At 41.0% G+C, this 23,936-nt stretch overlaps 1 protein-coding gene across 1 annotated transcript in view; it reads right to left on the reverse strand.

Moving 5' to 3' along the window:
- The window catches only part of LOC126184530 (glutamate receptor-interacting protein 1), a 538,419-nt gene that overhangs the window by 81,920 nt on the left and 432,563 nt on the right, over positions 1-23,936 (reverse strand). Inside the window, exons 14-15 of the mRNA XM_049926935.1 lie at positions 20,940-21,047; positions 1,047-1,163 (exon numbers count right to left, since the gene is read on the reverse strand). Coding sequence (XP_049782892.1) covers positions 1,047-1,163; positions 20,940-21,047 — 225 coding nt within the window. The remainder of the gene's footprint in view (positions 1-1,046; positions 1,164-20,939; positions 21,048-23,936) is intronic.

Raw genomic sequence — 23,936 nt, forward strand, 5'->3', positions numbered from 1 at the left:
GAGATCCCTGTCCATGCACTCACATAGAAGCCCCTTCTTCTTTTTGAATGCTTTCTTGGCAATTGCTATATATTTCACCTCCTCATTACATGTCATGTTGTCCATAATAATGCTTTCCAGATGTTTGAAAGCATTAACTTCTTCTATATCTTCCTATTCTAACTTTATACTCATCCTTACTTTTCTTGCACTTATCACTGTACATTTTATCTTTTTACTATTATTAATTTTCATTCTGAATAATGAAAAGAGTGCTAAAACCCCATTGTATTGCAATGAGGATGTATCAATCTGATAGTAACTTGCCCAATAACATATCAGTTGACAAGTACTTTCTGAATGTAATGACAATGTGCTGTATGTATTAGCATTGGCAGCTACTTATAGCACACTGCTCCCAGAAGTGCAGTTCTTCTTGAATCATCTCATGGACTTAGTTTTGGATACTGAAAGCTGTGATAAACACATTAAGCCTGTCTGTTAGGATGACATCCACTGAGGCATCCAGAAAATAAATGAATATTAAAATCAGTGTGCACAATTATCATTGGAGTTCTTCTTGAAGCATCTCATGGTCTTAGTTTTGAATACTGAAAGCTGTGGTACACACATTAAGCCTGTCTGTTAGGATGACATCCACTGAGGCATCCAGAAAATAAATGAATATTAAAATCAGTGTGCACAATTAAAAGTAATATACACCAATATTCAAGAATATTTCATGCAAGTCCTTTTTGTAATGTGCCATATATATTGTTCCATGGATAATATATACTGGGAATAGATTTATCAGCTGACAGCCGCTGTTAAGTTTTTGAGGTATGACTTACACTTATTGGAAAATATTCCCTCATGCTTTGTTAAGGAATTAGCATTTCATTTAATAATGTAACAGCTGATAAAGTTTAATAATGTCCACTGTCTGGGAAAGTGATAATAGGTTTAATATAAAAGTTATACTTTCAGTAATTATGATGTTGGTTTACTGTTGTTTACATTCATATCTGAATTTTATTGATTGGCATGCAGTGAAATTTATCACCTACCTACAGGGGTGCAGAGTTCATCATTGGAGCTCTTCATTAAATAATGGATGCTTTGCTCAGGTTCTGCTTTCAGATTTTTGCTATACAACAGCTTTTCTTCTTCTTCTGATAAAGCTCCTATGGAAAACAAGTACTTCCTAAGCTTACAAAACACTGTCAGTGAACATTTGAATGCATAAAAGTGAAGTTGTACCACACCGTTTGCTGTGTGGAATCAATGCTGACAGGAATTGTAGGTATTCTGATACAAAACTCTTTTAACTGCACAACAAATAATAACACAATTAAACTCTACCTGAACTATCGTTTGTGTCACATGCTTCAAGTAATTCAATGTTAATTTATAGCCCAATTTTTCATTTCATTTTAATATCAATACTTTTCAAATTTTCTACCCTACAGAGATTTTTTCCTTGTGTGAATCATTCCACATATTTCTTTTTGTGACTGAGATTAAAGCAGGTAAACATTCTCACACTTCGATGTAAACTGTTTATTATTAATTTATCAGAAGCCCCATTTTGTCCCATCTCCATTGCTCCTCTGCCCCTCTTGCTATTTTTTGGAAGTTCATTCTAAGGTTCATATTCTATAGCAATTTTATGTACACTATTTGTGATTTTAAGAAATTAATTAGTCTTATGTTAAAGCTGTGGAAAGTATGGAGAATTATGGTTTTCTCTATTAAGAGTATCAAGTGTGAAGTTCCTGTAACTTACTTTGGAAGAAATTTTAGAGAGATTTTTCTCATTTGTTTTATTTATTGGTAGTTTATTAAATATAATTAGATAAGATTATAGTTTTCATCCCTGTAAATCCCTGGATACGGAGTCTTCAATAGTTGTCATACGTACAATGTAGTTCCATCAACTGTTCAGTGTCTTTCATTTCTACATTTTTCTTGTTCTTTTCCCCAGAATACATCATTGCTCATAGAATTCTCATCACATTCTTTACTCAGTCCATACAAACTTTCCAAATATATGATCATCTATTTCAACTTTCTTACTTAATGACAGAATTGTCACTTTTGTTCTGTCAAAAATCTCTATCCAATGCTCATGCAATGTTCAAAGGAATTAACATATTTTAAGTTTAAAGATGCTTACGTGGATTCATAACAGTAGTTCCAATTCAAAGAGGTTAAATGTATTCATTACAAAGAAGTTAGATATACTAATGACTAGCCACTCTACATTTATGAGGATGCAAAGCTTGTTCTTTTTGCTTATAATACAGGTATAGCAATCACACAAAACAAACAAGAATCAGCTGAGGAAGTTAGGGAAGTAGCAGCTCTGGCAGTCACCCCTCCCTGGGCCTGGCCTATACCAGTGAGTACGTGCGAACCCTACCTGTCAACCCTGGGTTGGGAAGTATGTATTACTCAGTCACTTGTTACACGTAAGACATGTGGGCCATCCCTTAGGAGCACACAGGGAGGAAGCAGAAAAAGGGAACCTCAAACACCAAAGCAGAGGAATGATAGGAGAAGGTGAATGAAGAAAGGAAAAGGGAACAAAAAACAGTTGTGAGACTGTTCTTATGTCAGCTACAGACAATGTGGAACATTCTCAAAAAAATTTAGACATGTTCCCCAAGGGAGGGGAAAAAGAATAGCAAGAGGATAGACATGCAGCACAGAAGGGAATAGGTGCTGCAAAGGATGAGTCTCCATGGTAGCCAAGCACGAACCTACCAAATAGGGGGACAGAGAGGGGGGGGGGGGGGGTTTACCACAATGAAAACACTAATCCTAAAGATAAATTAATATCATTTGTATTATGGAATGTTTCGGATATCAATTATTAATACACAGTATTCTTATTATGTTTCTTATATTAGCTGACAAATCTTTTGCATTGTGATTACGTTGTGCATACCATGCTACTTCTTTTTCACCTAATTACAATTCAAACCTGCATTGATGTTAAATTATTTAATGGAAGATAGGAAATCTGAATTATAGATTCTACAGTAAGTTTGTACAAATAAGTCACTAATGACTGAGAAACCCTTCTGGGGAAAGCACAGAAGTTCTGTTAAAATTGTTGTGAGAACTTGTCATGGTAATATTCTTTAAGAAGTATCACATTCATATTTAGAAAATATTTGCAAAATTGGGAAAAATTTCATTGCAAGTCAGATCACATAATGTGAAAATTGTAACCTTTAAATGAAGTAAGCTATGAGTGTTCTTGTCGTGATTTGGTGATTGTGAAGTAGAATATTCAGAAGCAGTAATATTTATGGTTTTCTAGAGTTGATGGTTATGTAGTAAATATTAATCTAATACCTTCATGATGTTCTCACATAACTGTGAGATGTTACGAATATAAGGGAATGTAGGGATATTTCATGAATTATTATGTATTAGGGCTCTAGGAAGGTGAAGAAGTGGGGAAGATTAATGTTTAACATCCTTTTGACAATGAGATTATCAGAGCTGGGAGTAAGATGATGAGGATGATGGTGATGTTTATACTGATAATTTCATATGGAGGAGACCTGTGAGTAGGGTTGTAATATGGTGAAGTATATGATGAGGATAGGGATTCAAAGTCATGAAATGTAGTATACTTTAGCCATTAAATCATGAGATGCAATTATGGAGGTGATTGTAAGAAAGTAAAGAGAAATTATACTATCTTAATAGTGGTTCTGAAGATACTGCAATGTAATGGAATTGTAGTGCAAGGAAAAGGTTGATAATTTCACTATGGCAAACATATGGGATACTGTGTTGACAACTATTCAAATAATACCTTAACATGCAATAAGTTGCTGACTAGTATTAATTAAACCTGACAAATATAAATGATGATTACAATGAAGAATGCATAAAAAGGTGTGTGTGTGTGTGTGTGTGTGTGTGTGTGTGTGTGTGTGTGTGTGTGTGTGTGGAGGGGAGGGTGATCAGTATTACTGAAAAAATAACAAAAAGCTCTGCCGCGTTAAACTTATTTTGCATGAAAAGATTACCCAGATGTTGAGAAATGCACTTAAATGATTAGTATTTATTTTCTTACTTATTTATATACACTATTGTGGCTCTTACTACTTATCCATTTATATAAACACCAACTTATGACATTTCATGACGTTATGCTTGTTGTACATAGAAATTAAGGTGTACTCATAATAGTTCAGTCATAATTTGAACATGCTATGCATTGTAGTTGAATGAGAGCTTATGGTTGATAGATGTAGGTACTTATGGATACTGATTGACATTGACATCTGTACTCTTATTGAAACTATAGTATATAACTAGTGGTATGCTATACGGTGAGGATTTTGAGTTTACAACTGAATTTATGGTTACTCTTGAATGCTGTATTGCACAGACTGAAGTTATCTGTTGCATCATAAACAATTTAACAGAAATGTAAACCTAACATTGTGCATAAAGGAAAGTTAGTTATAATTGATAGAAGAGTTAACTTCAAACTTGAAACTTGTTTTAGTGTAATAATAGTTTATAACAATGCTTCTCTTGCTGTTGATTAAGTTAACTGCTAAGAAATGTAACCTCAAATTCTTTGATTTATTTGTCTGACAATTTTAACACTTTCATTTCAGCTGCTCAGTTTTTAGAAAATGGGAGTTTTTTTGTCATGTGTAGAAAAAGCTGGTTCTGCATACTAATTGTAGGATTGTACTTTGTAAGACAATTTGTTGGTGACTCAATAAGACGAAATATCACCACCATTATACTTGAACAGATGGACACTATGATGTAGTTACAATGAAGGGGAAGGACAACATACTACAAAGTAATGATCATGAATGTTGGTAAAGGAATAATCAGAACATATTGTGAGTAAAGACAAGAAGAGAAGATCACATCTGTCAGAATCTTTCTAATTTTCACCTCTGAAAAAATTTCCTATTTTTCCATTTGTAAATGAAAAAAGATGTGATTAATATCTACTTGTTAGCAGAATCCCAACAACAAATGTTTATGTGCAGAATTCTAGGGGGATATTGTAATGTAACTCTCAAATATCAATGTGTATAAATAATTTCAACTGTGCGGCAGTTGTCATTTCGAAAAGAGCAAACTTGTCACACACCACTCTCTATCCAAATAAAACTTCCCTATGCAGAAAATATGTCTGATCTTTCCTGCATATCCCCACCAGTAACCTGCAGCAAAGCTGCAACACAACAGGCGGGGATGCCGGCTGTTCCCGCCAGCGTTTCCGTCTCACTTTCCACCTTCCAAGAGGCAGTTGCCTCAAAGGACCAGCAGATTGCAGATCAGCAACAGCTGATCGAACTGCTGATGGGGAGTGAACACTCACAAACACAGACACACATTCCACACACACAAGCACCTGCTGCAAACATGAGAGATATGTCCTCACTCTCAGCTCTGGTGGCTCAGGCACCGATGGAATCAGAGCCAGAGCCAACAGAAGACACTAACAACTCTGAAGACGGACCGTGGCAGCAGGTCGGTCTACGACGCAAACAGCCAACAAACACACAAACAAGTGAGCCCACAAACTCATGAGGCAACCACCGAGTGCTGCTGCCAACTCCGACAACATCACAAATTAGCAACACCAGCAACACAGGTACCAATACAAACAACCCTGCGACTGCACCACATGCACACATAGAAGAAACTATGCAGAACCCCAACAAATCCTCGGCTGGCTTCCCACCAGTCATTATACACAACTATGGAGACCTCAGTATTCTAAACAAAGAGTTTAATAAAAAACACAACCCCACAACATTCTACTCAAAACTCACTGCGGACCACGCAGCACTGTATGTGGCAAACAAAACAGACTACTTGAATCTGCTGGGCTTTCTGAAAGAAAGAAAGGTAGAACATTTCACGTACAGGACAGTCCTAGAAAAAACACAGCTGTACGTGATCAATGGGATAGATTCACGAACCCCAATCGAGATGGTACATGAGGAACACACTGCTCTCAGATGGGATCACATTCATGTAAACCAAATGACGGAGTTCAGCACAGCCAGACCATCTCACAACTACCTGGTGGAGGTGGCCAACATGGCCAAGTCCTGCGACCTGTTGAAGTTAAAATTATTTCTTCATGTGGTGATCAGTGCAGAAGTCTACAACACGCTGTGCACCCCCAACAATGCCACAGCTGCCAGCGCTCTACGCACGCGAGTATCCGATGTGGTATCTCTCCCCGATGCCACAAATGCACATGACACAACAGTGCAAACTCCCCAACACAGCAGCACACAAATGCGCCAACTGTGGTGTGGCTCAACTACAGGGGGTGCATTGCATACAAAGAAGCGCTGATGTGCAAAATAGCAAAACACACCAAAACTAACGCCATCACAGCTCCAAAACCGCCCCCACACCGAGTAAGAAGTGGAATATCCTTCGCTGGAGTGTTCGCTGGGAGCCCCAGCAGCACGGGATGGTCAGAGGAGCCTCAGAGCTCAGGACACACACACTTAACACCCCCAACAACAGACACACAACTGATACACAAACACCCAACACCACACCTGCATCACATACACCACACAACACCAATAACAACACCACCCTACCACCTGAGATTGTGGACCGTAGCCCACCACAGGCTGCAGAAGATGCACCAACACAGGAATGACCACAATGCCAGAGAAGGAGAAGGAGAAACAATCAGAACAGGAGGAACATGACCACACCACAACAGGCACACAGACAACAGGACACCAATCCTCATAAACACAAATTGGACACCAACACAACGACCCATACAACACACTTGCTCACCACAGAGTCCATACAGGCACCCACAACTGTTATCAAACATCTGACACACAAGCCAGCACTCACCAGATGCCAACACAGGCAGCAGCAGCCACCAACACAAGCAACAACTCACAGGCCAACACGCCCATCATTATCTCAACATTCCAGAGAATAACGGAGACATTATTCCCCACATTCATGGCCACCAAAGTAGTCATGAAGATTATGGGGTGTGTCACACAACTCTTCACGCAGTTCATGTCAGGCTTGCTCAACTGGACTAGCATCCAAGCCATTATCACACCACTTTTTACACTACTACATACACACCACACTATCCCCGAAACACAGATGCTAACACAAACTCACAGATCCTGTTTTGGAATGCCAATGGGATCACAAACAAAAGAGCTGAAATGATCATGTTCATGGAGTGAAAGGGTATCTGAATCACCCTATGAATGAAACACTGCTTAAGCCTTGCAAACAGCTAAACATCCCAGGCTATTGCATTTATTGTACCGACTGAGCAGATGACAGGAAGGGAGGTGGCACAGCAATCATCATACACAAAGACATAGAACACACGAACATCTAGCTCCCTGAACTTGAGAGACTAGAGACCACAGCCATCAGGGTCAAGTTCAACAGAGCCAACATCACATTGGTATTGCTGTACAATCCTCCTAGAGACATAATAATACGTGATATTAGCACAGTTCTCAACATTGCACCGCGAGTAATCTCTTACTGCTGGCATCCAAGATGCAATGACTGATGCCATTCCACATTCAACACCACAACAACACTCAATGGCCCTGCCCCAGGAGATCCTGGGCCTTATCTCAATGAGGAAGTGCCTCAGGAGATACTGGCAGTGTACCAGGTGCCTGTTCTATAAACTGCATGTCAACAGACTCCAGGGTTTAATACAGGACAAAATACAAACATTTAGAAATGAACAATGGGGACAGAAACCTGCTGGGCTAGATACCACATGTCTTGGTGTGTGGAAGCTAGCCAGACACTTCACCAGGGAGAAACATTGCATTCCCACTCTATGAGGACCAGACGGCCCAGCTTACTCCAAGACGGAGAAGGCAGACATTATGGCCACAACACTTGCAGCATCTTTCAAGCCGAATCTGGCTGCTTCAGATCCAGTATTCACACTTGAAATGGACCAAGAGGTTACAAAACTTGTAGCCCAGCCCATGCATGATGAAATTAGCCACACTAGCACAATTGAAATTACATGGGCTATCAAGCATACCAACACTAGGAAAGCCCCTGGGCCTGATGGCATTCAAAACCGTGTCCTCCAGGAGCTCACAGATAGAGCCATAGGATACCTTACATACATAAAGAATGCCACCCTAAAACACCAACACTTCCCTGACTTTTGTAAGGCGGCCAAGGTCTTTATGTTCAGGAAGCCAGGGAAAGACTATTCCCTCTCACAAAATTACCGATCCATCAATCTGCTGTGCTCACTCAGCAAGATCGTTGAGAAGGTAATATTAAAATGCATCACTAGGCACTGCATTACCAGTAACACCCTAAGACCAGAGCAATTCATCTTTAGGAATCACCACTCAATAACACAACAACTCCTCCATGTAGTTGAACATATAACACATGGCTAGAATGTGAACAAAGCTACAGGGGCCGTGTTCCTGGACATTGAAAAAGCTTTCAACCATCTTTGGCACAATGGCCTTATATGCAAACTAAAGCAAAGCTGGTTTCCTGGATGGACTCATATGTCTCATACACTCATATCTCACAACAGATGTTTCAACACTGATGTGCAGGGCAAACAATCAACACAACACAGTATCCAAGCTGGAGTGCCCCAGGGAAGCATCATAGGGTCCATCTTGTTCAAACTGTACATTAATGACTTCCCAGAAACACAAAACATGATGTTAGCCATCTACACAGATCACACAGCCATCCTTGTGTAAGATTGGAAACCGTCAAACATTAATTCATGAATACAGACAGCACTCAGAACTGCCAAGCCTTGATTGGAACACTGGCATATTAAAGTAAACATTGACAAGTGTGAAGCAGTTCTGTTTACATGCAGACCAAAACTGCTGTGCAAAAATCAACACAGTAGACAGATAACACTATGTACACACCCAATATGTTTTTGAGAGAAAGTCAGATATCTTGGTGTCTGGCTGGACTGGAAACTTACATGGGGGAACCACATCGACTACATTGCCAACAGAGTGCACACGAGGCTCAAACAACTGTAACCAATGCTCAAGAGGGAAATCATACTGAATAGGAGGGTGTCCCCCCCTCCCCCCTCCCCCCTCCCCCCTCCCCCATGAACCACAGACCTTGGTGTTGGTGGGGAGGCTTGCGTGCCTCAATGATACAGATAGCCGTACCATAGGTGCAACCACAACGGAGGGGTATCTGTTGAGAGGCCAGACAAACGTGTGGTTCCTGAAGAGGGGCAGCAGCCTTTTCAATAGTTGCAGGGGCAACAGTCTGGATGATTGACTGATCTGACCTTGTAACACTAACCAAAATAGCCTTGCTGTTCTGGTACTGCGAACGGCTGAAAGCAAGGGGAAACTACAGCCGTAATTTTTCCCGATGGCATGCAGCTTTACTGTATGGTTAAATGATGATGGTGTCCTCTTGGGTAAAATATTCCAGAGGTAAAATAGTCCCCCCATTTCGATCTCTGGGTAGGGACTACAAAGGAGGATGTTGTTATCAGGAGAAAGAAAACTGGCATTTACGGATCGGAGTGTGGAATGTCAGATCCCCTTAATCGGGCAGGTAGGTTAGAAAATTTAAAAATGGAAATGGATAGGTTAAAGTTAGATGAAGTGGGAATTAGTGAAGTTCAGTGGCAGAAGGAACAAGAATTCTGGTCAAGTGAATACAGGGCTATAAATACAAAATCAGATAGGGGTAATGCAGGAGTAGGTTTAATAATTAATAGGAAAATAGGAATACTGGTAAGCTACTACAAACAGCATAGTGAACACATTATTGTGGCCAAGATAGATACAAAGCCCACGCCTACCACAGTAGTACAAGTTTATATGCCAACTAGCTCTGCAGATGATGAAGAGATTGATGAAATGTATGATGAGATAAAAGAAATTATTCAGGTAGTGAAGGGAGACGAAAATTTAATAGTCATGGGTGACTGGAATTCAAGCGTAGGAAAAGGGAGAGAAGGAAACATAGTAGGTGAATATGGATTGGGGCTAAGAAATGAAAGAGGAAGCCGCCTGGTAGAATTCTGCACAGAGCATAACTTAATCATAGCTAACACTTGGTTTAAGAATCATGAAAGAAGGTTGTATACATGGAAGAACCCTGGAGATACTAAATGTATCAGATAGATTATATAATGGTAAGACAGAGATTTAGGAACCAGGTTTTTAATTGTAAGACGTTCCCAGGGGCAGATGTGGACTCTGACCACAATCTATTGGTTATGAACTGTAGATTAAAACTGAAGAAACTGAAGAAACTGCAAAAACGTGGCAATTTAAGGAGATGGGACCTGGATAAAATGACTAAACCAGAGGTTGTACAGAGTTTCATGGAGAGCATAAGGGAACAATTGACAGCAATGGGGGAAAGAAATACAGTAGAAGAAGAATGGGTAGCTCTGAGGGATGGAATAGTGAAGGCAGCAAAGGATCAAATAGGTAAAAAGACGAGGGCTAGTAGAAACCCTTGGGTAACAGAAGAAATATTGAATTTAATTGATGAAAGGAGAAAATATAAAAATGCAGTAAATGAAGCAGGCAAAAAGGAATGCAAACGCCTCAAAAATGATCTTGACAGGAATTGCAAAATGGCTAAGCAGGGATGGCTAGAGGACAAATGTAAGGATGTAGAGGCTTATCTCGCTAGGGGTAAAATAGATACTGCATACAGGAAAATTAAAGAGACCTTTGGAGAAAGGAGAACCACTTGCATGAATATCAAGACCTTTGATGGAAACCCAGTTCTAATCAAAGAAGGGAAAGCAAAAAGGTGGAAGGAGTATATAGAGGGTCTATACAAGGGCGATGTACTTGAGGACAATATTATGGAAATGGAAGAGGATGTAGATGAAGATGAAATGGGAGATATGATACTGCATGAAGAGTTTGACAGAGCACTGAAAGACCTAAGTCAAAACAAGGCCCCCGGAGAAGACAACATTCCATTAGAACTACTGACAGCCTTGGGAGAGACAGTCCTGACAAAACTCTACCATCTGGTGGGCAAGATGTATGAGACAGGCGAAATACCCTCAGACTTCATGAAGAATATAATAATTCCAATCCCAAAGAAAGCAGGTGTTGGCATATGTGAAAATTACTGAACTATCAGTTTAATAAGTCACAGCTGCAAAATACTAACGCAAATTCTTTACAGACAAATGGAGAAACTGGTGGAAGCCGACCTTGGGGAAGATCAGTTTGGATTCCGTAGAAATGTTGGAACACGTGAGGCAATACTGACCCTACAACTTATCTTAGAAGATTGATTAAGGAAAGGCAAACCTATGTTTCTAGCATTTGTAGACTTAGAAAAAGCTTTTGACAATGTTGACTGGAATACTCTCTTTCAAATTCTGAAGGTGGCAGGGGTAAAATACAGGGAGCAAAAGGCTATTTACAATTTGTACAGAAACCAGATGGCAGTTATAAGAGTTGAGGGCCATGAAAGGGAAGCAGTGGTTGGGAAGGGAGTAAGACAGGGTTGTAGCCTCTCCCCGATGTTATTCAATCTGTATATTGAGCAAGCAGTAAAGGAAACAAAAGAAAAGTTTGGAGTAGGTATTAAAATCCATGGAGAAGAAATAAAAACTTCGAGGTTTGCCGATGACATTGTAATTCTGTCAGAGACAGCAAATGACTTGGAAGAGCAGTTGAACGGAATGGACAGTGTCTTGAAAGGAGGGTATAAGATGAACATCAACAAATGCAAAACAAGGATAATGGAATGTAGTTGAATTAAGTCTGGTGATGCTGAGGGAATTACATTAGGAAATGAGACACTTAAAGTAGTGAAGGAGTTTTGCTATTTGGGGAGCAAAATAACTGATGATGGTCGAAGTAGAGAGGATATAAAATGTAGACTGGCAATGGCAAGGAAAGTGTTTCTGAATAAGAGCAATTTGTTAACATCGAGTATAGATTTAAGTGTCAGGAAGTCGTTTCTGAAAGTATTTGTATGGAGTGTAGCCAAGTATGGAAGTGAAACGTGAACGATAAATAATTTAAACAAGAAGAGAATAGAAGCTTTCGAAATGTGGTGCTACAGAAGAATGCTGAAGATTAGATGGGTAGATCACATAACTAATGAGGAGGTATTGAATAGAATTGGGGAGAAGAGGAGCTTGTGGCACAACCTGACTAGAAGAAGGGATCGGTTGGTAGGACATGTTCTGAGACATCGAGGGATCACCAATTTAGTATTGGAGGGCAATGTGGAGGGTAAAAGTCATAGAGGGAGACCAAGAGATGAATACACTAAGCAGATTCAGAAGGATGTAGGCTGCAGTAGGTACTGGGAGGTAAAGAAGCTTGCACAGGATAGATGACGTACGCAGCTCCCGTCTGGGGATATGAAGTTCCTACATGACTGTGCCGCCTGCAGATCATACAGAACAAAATGCTATGAGTCATTGGCAATGCTCCATGCTTCACACACACCATGGATCTTCACAATGAATACTGAGCTGAAACCCTCAAGGGAGTATTCAAAAAAACATGCCACATGACTATACAGGAACTCAAGACACTCGAACAATTCTTTCATCCTTACTCTGGGAAACTATGATCACAACCATAGGTGGAAGCATAAGTGGCCAAAGACACTGCTAGCTAGGGCATAACCACCTATGGCAAGATAACACACACCAACAAGTGACAAACTTCGGCAAGCCCCTGCATATCAGCAATGTTGACTGGAAATACCAGCTGCTACTAAAGCCGACCAAAAGGCTACAGCAGGGAAACTGGCAAGCTCACCAACTGACGCAAAAACAAATTGCCAACATCACCCTACACTGTTCATATGATATATGACCTATCGGACACAAATCGATGACGAACATAACTGTTACAGGTTTGCTGATGCTGACTGAGAGATCAACACCGGCACCCAGTGGCAGCCTCTGAGTAACAGCACTGCACAATGTCAAAGGTATCGACATGCATGATACCCACTACTAACAAAGCCTATCTTTGCATGACCCGTCGCAGGCAGGAAGACATCCGCTGCTGCTCTTACCACCTGACCTAACTATTGCAGATGTTTTTTTCTCTTTGCTCTTGCCTTAGCACTTTTTTTCCTCTGCCCTTCAAGCCGCTACCCTTCATTCGACTTTTGACCCAATCTATCTCCAGATGAGCACATATTACTGGTTAACCTTAACCAGACATATGCAAACATCACAGTACCCACATCCTGTGACACCTCCCTTTAGTGAAAACTAACCCTTATGCAGAGATGACAGTAGACCTTTTGAGTTGGCCATCATGCTGGTGTGGGTGTGGAGGGGCTCCACCTCTGTTGTAAAAAGACGGTATCCTCATACAAAAATATTACCATCAGCTGTAGCACATGCAGTGTTGCATAGTGGTTAATGTCACTGGCTTGTGTGCTGCAGGTCATCAGTTCAAAACCAATCACCAGAAATTATTAGGATTTATCATTTATGGATGGTACTTGAAATATCTTACATTTGTTATGTTTGTACATTCTGGAATACAAACATTCTGGAATATTTGATGTTTGTATAAATTGCTGCACACTCTATCCAGGAGGTCAGTGCTGCTCTGGTTGTAAGGTGGTGTCAGCAATAAAAATGTTTTCAGATTAAGTGTTAAGCTTCATTTATGACCCTGCCTTTGGGTTTGGAGTTGATTGTGGTTTTGGTGTGACACTGTGGTGGAAACGCCAGATACTTCAAAACATGTGCATTACCATGACTTTTATTATGCAACATAAAAGCTGTTGTCTACATGGGCAGAAACCAGATACAAGCAGCACACTGTTCCTATTATCAGCATACTGAGAAGACAGATGGATTTCAAAACCATAGTAAGTCAGATGCATATCAATATTCCATTAGTGTTTTCTGGGGATTCTAGTCAGAACTTGATGAAAATGCTGAAAGGATTTGATCATGTCGTCAAATACAAAAAGTGAAATGACATGATGTACATAGGAAATGTGTACTTTTACTTGGATGGCACAGCCCAGCAGTGGCTTGTGAACAATGAAGAGAAGCTCAGTAGCTGGGACAAATTTCAAGATGAACTGAAGGAAATTTCGTGTCAATCAGGAGCAAGTCAGCTTCATGGAGGAACAACTGAAGAACAGGAGGAAATGACACAGTCATATATACATAATGTATTGGTCCTATGCCACATTGTGAATCCTAACATAGCAGAGACCAACAAAATCTCACACTTGATGAAATTTACTGAGCTCTTCTGATAAAGGATGTCACATCACAGAGGAATTCATCAAGTGGTGCCAGTGCACCAAGGAAATGCAACAGAAAAATAGTCAGCTGGAAGAAGAATTACTGACTCTAGAATATAGTCCCCATGATAGTTGTGGAACAACACCATGACCTCACTTCTCTCATATACCAATTAGTAATAGAAGAGATATAGCAGTTTATGGCAGCCACAGGTGTCAGATGAAGTAAGCAAAAGATATAAGCAGTGACTGACAATTACATACATCAAAAGGTAATAGAGAATATTGAAGAAGATGTGTACTAGGCTTTAGCCTGAAGTTCTGCTACCATCAAAGTGCACCAAGAAAAATGGACTCAGCCTACTCAGATATATCCAGCCTCCATCAAATGATAACATAGCATCTGACCAATGCAGGTACAACCAACTCTTCTACCAAGTGAAATGTCCAATAGAATAACAGACATTTGGAGGAAGGAGGACAATATGCCAGTCTATTTTCACTAGCATACATGTTGTGTGCTACTGCAGAGCTAGAATAAAACTGTCTGATGACTATTACACTGCAAGATATCAACCATCACAAAAGCCCTATTCATGTCAGTCAACTGCAAATGATTATAGTTGACTTGCCATCTGAAAGTCATTGCTTAATCTTGGTCAAGATGACTCCTTAATATGCCAGTCATTCCCTGTTACCATATACAGGTAATATCTGCTTACCACCCTTACAGTTCAAGAAAACTAAGAAAGTCAACCATGTATGGAGGTGAGGCAATCACAGATGAAAAGCCTCCATCGATGACCATTATCAAGATGGCAGTAAATCTCATCAATCTCATCATGAAAGGCCAGCCAGTCTATGTAATAGCCACTTCAGGGGTTTCGTTTTCTTTAATGTTGAATGCTTATCATCACCAGATAAAGAATTTTGTGCTCTATGATACAAAAGAAACTGTGCTGAAAGTTGCAAATTGGGAATACATCCATCTGACAGTAATGTACATTACAAGGATAATTACCAAAGTCAGAACACAGCCCTTTGAATTTGTCATTTTAACAGAATGTAGTCATAATGTTATTTTTGGATGAGACTTATTGTAGGTATTACAGGCAATTGTAGACTGTGGAAGATCAGACTTCCAGATTGACAATGAAAATAAGAATTACACAAAACAAAGAATGCTCTGGCCAGTTGTTTGCCACTGGAGTCATTGTTTCCCACCATCATCAGTGATACAAGTGCCAGTTGTCAATCAAAATGCTCAGTTAAACTGTCAACATTTTCGTGATGGCAGGAAGATACTCAGACACACAAAACAAATCTACATGCTAGCAATGTTCATAAAATTTGTAGCTGGTCAAGGAGAAATTTGGAGCAGTAATTGTCATGAGCAGCCACAACTCACCTCCTAAGGTATGTGGGTAGAGACAGTTGAACCAGTCAGAAAGACAGCTTAGTGTCACCAACAAAGAATCAAGCTCCATTCTCAGTACAGACAATGCAGGGGAGGAAGCTACTATCAAAATGCAAAAGGATCTGGCCTGATCAAGAATAACATCAGTGAGTGATAGCCATTCTTCATCAGTTTTAGGGTGCCTTGAAAACCAGAGTAGAGAAAAGACAGACCTAGCATCCCATGATGAGGCACCACATCAACACTGAGGATCATCCACCAATTAGTGAGCACTCATCAAGAGTGTTGCCACATGAATGACAGATTATCTGAGAGAAAAGAGAAAAGGTACTGCAAGATGACACCACTGAAACTTCAGAGAGTGTGTGAAGAAGAAGGGTGCACTGACTACTGACAACTGAACAGAACCATGAAGAAAGATGTCTATCCTTTTCCAAGCACACATAACACCCCAGTGCATTTGAGAGGAGCAAAGTATTTCTCAACTATGGACATGCAGATAGGTTACTGACAAAACAAGGTTGAAGAGGCTGACCAGCAAAAGCCTGCCTTCATAACTGCTAATGGCTCTATGAATTCTTTCTTCAAAGCCATTTGAAAAACATGTAAGTTGACCAACAACTGTGTTGAAGTGCATTTAGGCTGCATGTCTCTGTATGAATAAAAAAAGTGCCTCTTCATTGGCCAAGAAACAAAAGTCCTGGAATGTCTAGTGAATGGTGATGGAGTCAATCCAGGTGAACAGAAAATAAGAGCAGTCACAGATTTTCTGATACTTTGGCACATCTGTGATGTAAGAAGTTTGCTTAGAGTGTACTCATACCACCAGTTATTCATAAAGAACTTCTGTACCAAGGTACTTCCTTGCAAGAACTACTGCAGGAAGATATCAGATTCTCCTGAAAAAAAAGTGCAAGGAAGATCTTCCTGTGTTGTTAAAGGGATGCTAACATCTGTGTTTTTAGCATTTTATGATGAGAATGCAATGACAGAACTTCATGCCAATGCTAGCAGCTTCAGGATAGGGGCTGTTCCAGTAAAAATTCAGGTAGGTGCTGGAAAGGTGATAGCCTATGCTTTCACAGTACTCTCCAAATCTGAGAATACCTACTCTACAACTGACAACGAGGGCCTTGCACTTGCTTGGGCCACCAGCATGTTCCAGCAGTATTTGCTTAGTACCCATTCACTATTGTGATGGATCATAATTCTCTACAGTGGCTGACTAGCCTGAATGAGCCATTGGGTGGACCCGTGAGATGGGCACTGAGGCTTCAGGGGTACAATGTCACAATGGTTTATAAAAAAACAAATGCAAACATAAGGATGCTCACTGGCTTTTGAGGAATCCTTTGATGGATCACAGCAGTGTGGACCAAATCTCTGTTATCACTGCATTAAATAACATTGCTGCTGAAATGAGGGAAGATTCAACATTGCTGGAAACCACAGAAGCATTGAAATATAAGGAACCAGCAACAGGAACATTGTACAGGGGGAAATATGATCCAATGGGGTGGAAATGGTTGCTTGTCATTCAATCTCAACTACAGGCAGTAATTCTGATGTATTTCCATGATGCTGAAACGTCTGGTCAACAAGGATTTGTGAAGACTGTAGGCTGAAACAGATGCAAGCATCACTGTTAGGTCTCCAGTGACCCATTAGATAGTATATGAGCCACTGTAAGGAATTTCAATGATGGAAGCACATGGCAGACTTGTCTCTGGAGCATCTGGTACAAATTCTGCCTGCAGCATTGCTATTCCACCATACTGGAATCGACCTCTTGGGGATGCTGCTGGAGTTGACAAACAGGAATCAATGGACAATATTTCACACTAACTGGCGCACCTGATATGCTGTCATCAAGTCTGTGCTTACTAGCAAAGCTCCAGAAATGCCGAGTTCCTTGTAAAAGGCATAACTTGAAGCACAGAGCACCCTGTGTGATGATCTCTTTTTGCGGAAAAGTGTTCCAATCAAGACTAGTATCAGGTGTAATTTCACCTTGTCCACAGCTGAATGGTCTCAATAATGTTTTAATTGGAGTTTAGCAGATATATTCTCAATGTATGTTGATGTTGAACAGAGAGACTGGGGTACTATACCATTTACCATGACAGTCATGTACAACACAGTGAAGCAAGACACTACAGGCTTCAAACCACTGTTTGTGCTCTGCAGTCAAGAGACCAAAATGACAGTGAATACACTGTTCTCATTTCAAATGGATGACACTCAGGACGACTAGTTGAGGCACTTCATCGCCAGAACTGAAGAAGCAAGGCAGCTGGCTCACATACAGAACCTCGATGCCCCTGGAAAGACTGAGGGAACTATAATGTCAACCACAGCCCTGGAGACTTGGTATGGGTTTTTACACCTGTGCTGAAACTGGGGCTACTGCAAAAGTTAATAAAGTGCTAGTTTGGGCTGTATCATAGCCTTTGTTGCTTGATAGATGTCACATATGAAGTCAAGAATTATGACCCTTCATCAAGAAGGCAAAAGCAAATAGACTTCACACATGTTCTCCATATGAAGCCCAACTACAGTCTAGAGGTGCAAATCGACAATGCGTCTAGAGGTGCAAATTGACAATGGGAGGTTCAAGGAAATTGAAGACCCACTTGGTGATTGCAAAGCTTTAATAGAGGGACTACCTTTGATATTCATAACAGTGAAGAGGATGTAACAACATGAACCAAATCTGAGAACCCCACCAGCACCACCATACAGAGGGCCATTGTCAAGATTTACATCCAGTGTGCTGCAATCAGCTCCAATGAGAACTTCTGAAACAGCAGTTCACTGTTTCTTCAGGAGAGTGAGCAATGCTATGAGCTGTGGTGTATCTAATGTAGCCTAGTTATTAGCATCATTGACTGATGTGCTGCAGGTAGTTAGTTCAAACCCAACCAGTTACTTGTATTTAGGATTTATCATTTCTGGAAAGTTCTTGAATTATCAGGTATCTGTAATGTTTGTGTATTTGATGTTTTTGGACTTGACTGTGGTTCCAACATGACAGTATGTGTAAAAATATGATGTATTTCATATGAATACATTGCTGTTTTCATTTCATATGATCAGATTAATTTTGAAGTTACTTGACATGAAATTATGTAAATCTTATTTTATGCCAATTTTGTTAAGCTTAAGTAAAGAATATGTATCGTAAAATCTAAATAATGTATTTGCCAGTGATGTTCTTCAAATATAATCACTGATCTCTCTCTCTCTTGCATTTGGTAGGAAGATTAATCATCAATGAGAGTTTTTTGAAGTTAGTTGTAAAGCTACAACATGTTCCTCTGAGGACATAATGAATACTTAGAATTATGTAACCTATGTGAGCAGTTAAATATCATATTAATGTGCAAGTTGTGTAATATTTGTGATCCAGTTGTCTGAGCATTCTAAAATGCAGAGGTGTAAATGAACAAATTATTATTATTTTGTAGCTGAGGTGACCCAACAAATCAGAACATCCATAAAAATTACAGATTTAGTCATACAGGAAAATTCAAGACCATCATACCCCAGAGATGGACACAATGAATCCAAAATAAAAACCAGATAATTAACAAAATTCTACATTTAACAAAGTGGGTATGTTGTTCAATTATACACTCCTGGAAATGGAAAAAAGAACACATTGACACTGGTGTGTCAGACCCACCATACTTGCTCTGGACACTGCGAGAGGGCTGTACAAGCAATGATCACACGCACGGCACAGCGGACACACCAGGAACCGCGGTGTTGGCCGTCGAATGACGCTAGCTGCGCAGCATTTGTGCACCGCCGCCGTCAGTGTCAGCCAGTTTGCCGTGTCGTACGGAGCTCCATCGCAGTCTTTAACACTGGTAGCATGCCGCGAAAGCGTGGACGTGAACCGTATGTGCAGTTGACGGACTTTGAGCGAGGGCGTATAGTGGGCATGCGGGAGGCCGGGTGGACGTACCGCCGAATTGCTCAACACGTGGGGCGTGAGGTCTCCACAGTACATCGATGTTGTCGCCAGTGGTCTGCGGAAGGTGCACGTGCCCGTTGACCTGGGACCGGACTGCAGCGACGCACGGATGCACGCCAAGACTGTAGGATCCTACGCAGTGCCGTAGGGGACCGCACCGCCACTTCCCAGCAAATTAGGGACACTGTTGCTCCTGGGGTATCGGCGAGGACCATTCGCAACCATCTCCATGAAGCTGGGCTACGGTCCCGCACACCGTTAGGCCGTCTTCCGCTCACGCCCCAACATCGTGCAGCCCGCCTCCAGTGGTGTCGCGACTGGCGTGAATGGAGGGACGAATGGAGACGTGTCGTCTTCAGCGATGAGAGTCGCTTCTGCCTTGGTGCCAATGATGGCCGTATGCGTGTTTGGCGCCGTGCAGGTGAGCGCCACAATCAGGACTGCATACGACCGAGGCACACAGGGCGAACACCCGGCATCATGGTGTGGGGAGCGATCTCCTACACTGGCCGTACACCACTGGTGATCATCGAGGGGACACTGAATAGTGCACGGTACATCCAAACCGTCATCGAACCCATCGTTCTACCATTCCTAGACTGGCAAGGGAACTTGCTGTTCCAACAGGACAATGCACATCCACATGTATCCCGTGCCACCCAACGTGCTCTAGAAGGTGTAAGTCAACTACCCTGGCCAGCAAGATCTCCGGATCTGTCCCCCATTGAGCATGTTTGGGACTGGATGAAGCGTCGTCTCACGCGGTCTGCACGTCCAGCACAAACGCTGGTCCAACTGAGGCGCCAGGTGGAAATGGCATGGCAAGCCGTTCCACAGGACTACATCCAGCATCTCTACGATCGTCTCCATGGAAGAATAGCAGCCTGCATTGCTGCGAAAGGTGGATATACACTGTACTAGTGCCGACATTGTGCATGCTCTGTTGCCTGTGTCTATGTGCCTGTGGTTCTGTCAGTGTGATCATGTGATGTATCTGACCCCAGGAATGTGTCAATAAAGTTTCCCCTTCCTGGGACAATGAATTCACGGTGTTCTTATTTCAATTTCCAGGAGTGTATTTGAAACTGAGAAACATCCATGCAGTGAATATGTCATGAGATAGATATTCATTAGTGAAAGAGCATATTAAAGAGTGCAACAAATTTTGACACAGGAAAGGGTATTCATTGCACACATATAGAAATCTATGAGACTCTGCACTACAGAAATGCTGCAACTATCAAGTTTTCTCATCACTGAAATAACATATAATATTCTTACCAGACTGCCCACTGTCTATACTGTGTGAACTCTGTGAAGTTCCATCCCAGTGAGAGGTAGAATTATGTATAACAGTACTTCTGTGTTTCCTCTTCACTGAGCTGCTCTCTAGAAATAAATAAATAAATAAATTGTGAAACATGTTATGCTGCAAGAATTAATACCTATTGTATCATATGTAATGCTTCTCACTAAAAATAACAGTATTTAGTTGATTATGTAATCAATGCAATAATTAATAAAGTATTTTGACACTGTTTTTCTAGTTAAAACTTATTTAAACCTTTTGTTCAAACTCCAGTGTTTTGAGAATTACTCATCTTTCCTCATGTGCTTGTGTTTGTTTGAAGAAGGGTGAAATAAAAAGGAGAAGATAAAAAATATGCATGCAGATACACCCATCCATACTTGATTTCTCAAAATTAACAATTTGTTTCACAAAAGAATGCAATTCTTGATCAATCTAACAATATATATTCTGTATGTAATAGCTGGTCAATTTGGGGTGCAGGGAGACATCACGCAGTGCCAATCGAGCAGCCTAAAATTCCAAATTACTTTATTATGGCCCTCAGTACAGGAAGTGGCAGCATGACTGAGGCATCCAGCAGCCTCCTGCATATTGTCACCTCACAACGCTGACAGAGTGCAGCATCAGGTAGGGAGTGGCTCATGACACAACTGCTCCATGCATTCATGACCAGCAATGGCCACTTATGTTGTGGCATGGCTCATGCATCCTATGCTATCCAGCAGATGGGAAACAGGTGACATTATGGCAGTGACCCATTATTGTATACTAATGGCTGGCAACCTGCTTTCCAGATCTGAAGCCAAATGCGGTGATGGCTCCAGGTCCTGTGGTTTCAGGGTAATTTGCCCTTGATGCAGAGTTAAACTGTAGAGCCCAAACATCACAGTATCATGGTGATATGCTACTAACAGAAGTGACTTAAGTGTTAAATTGCTAGGTATTTATATGCATCCGAGCTGTGCCTGCTTAGGCTTTGCTGTGCCTTATGGCACATATCTAAACATTTTGGTGGCCACTGCTGTGGGAGGGCTTCTGCTTAGGTACTTCTGTGTCAACTGTTTCTACACCTCCCTGGGTTGGCCCATCTCACAATGTTACAATGGCTATGTTATATTTTGTAAAGCATTGTGTAGTTCTGCAAGGTCCACAGGAGAGCTTCTGTAAAGTTTGGAAGGTAGGAGACAAGGCACTGGCAGAAGTAAAGCTGTGAGGATGGGGTGTGAGTCATTCTTGGGTAGCTCAGATGGTAGAGCACTTGCTCACAACAGGCAAAGGTCCTGAGTTCAAGTCTCGGTCTGGCATACAGTTTTAATCTGCCAGGAAGTTTCATAACACTGATGCTTGTCTGCAGTTGGCACTACTGCTAAACACTTCCTACTTTGCGTGTTTCTAACCAAATATCATCATAATACATTTAGATTCCCTTTGTGGCTCTCATTAGAAATATAGTTTAAAAGGCAATAGAAAAGTTAATACTTTCAAGAAACAATTTCTAAAATGGTTTTGATAATGAATTTTCTTATGTGTTTACCTGTTGTTAATGTGCCTTTACTTCAGGAATCTGATGTCTTACTCGAGTTTTCTTCTATTATATTAACACAAAAAATCCTTTGCCCAGCAAAAAAAGTGAAGACTTAGAAGGGGAAGAGGAAATGAAATGAAACTTCACAGGTTGAGAGGATATGTGATGTCATGTCAGTGATTACAAAACTGAGTCAAATTTACAAAGAACTTGGCAGTATCAGCCCCCTTATCAGTTTAATGTTGTGCCCACTGTGGCCTGGATGTATACACTGACACAGGTGGGAAGGATGTCATAAGGCCATCGTATTCTCTCCTGAGGTGAGCTGGCCCACAACACTGGTCCTTGATATCATGGATACTGGTACTGGGAAAGAGTTGACATCTGTAGTGGACCCACACATGTTCTAATGGGGACAGTTCTGAGGACCTTGCTGGCTACAGAAGTACCTCAACATCACACAGACAGTTCATAGAGACACATATGATGAGGATGAGGATTTTCCTGAGAAAAAGGTCACCACAATACTTTCACCTGAGAGTTAATAAATGAGTATGCCAGAGTTCTGTGACATACTGTTGTTCTATCAGAGTACCCTCAACCACCAGCCACAGCCAAAAATCATACCCAACAGCTTCCCACATCATGATGCCAGGAGTAACACTAATGTGCCTCTTCAAAACATTGTAAGAATGGGACCTCTCCCAACATCGCTGCCATACACACTGACAATCATCCAGGGCAGTGCAGTGCTGAACACAGTGGTCATTTGGGGTTAAGAACTGCAATTCATCACTAAACACAATGTGAAGCCATTCATCAGCAGTCCTTGGGTCCCAGTCATCTACATCTACAAACATCTCTGCAGGCTACCATACTGTGCATGGTGAAGGGCACCATGTATCACTACAAGTCATTTTATATCCTGTTCCACTTGTAAATAGAGTGAGGGGAAAATGGCTGTCTATAAGTCTCCATACAAGCTCTAATTACTCTCATCTTATTTTGTTAGTCCTTACACAAAATGTATGGCACTAAAATCGATATGGGGTCAGCCTCAAAAGCTGGTTCTCTAAATTTCCACAGCAGTGCATCATGAAAAAGAGTGTTGTCTTCCCTTCAGGGACTCCCATTTGAGTTCACTAAGCATTTACAAAATACTTGTGTGGTGACCAAACCTACAGGTAACAATTCTAGCAGCACATCTCTGAATTCCTTCATATCTTCCCTTAATTTGTCCTGGTGGGGGATACTTGGGCAGTACTCAAGGGTGGGTCTCACTAGTGTTTTATATGCCATCTATTTTACCAATAAGCAACACTTCCCAGAAGCCTCTCAATTGAATGAAGTTGAGCATTCATCTTCCCGACTATGAACCTGATGTATTCATTCCATTTTGTATTACTCTGAATATTATACCTAGATATTTTGTCAATGTGAC

The sequence above is a fragment of the Schistocerca cancellata genome, chromosome 4 (assembly GCF_023864275.1).
Source record: "Schistocerca cancellata isolate TAMUIC-IGC-003103 chromosome 4, iqSchCanc2.1, whole genome shotgun sequence".
In the NCBI taxonomy this organism is placed as follows: Eukaryota; Metazoa; Arthropoda; class Insecta; order Orthoptera; family Acrididae; genus Schistocerca; species Schistocerca cancellata.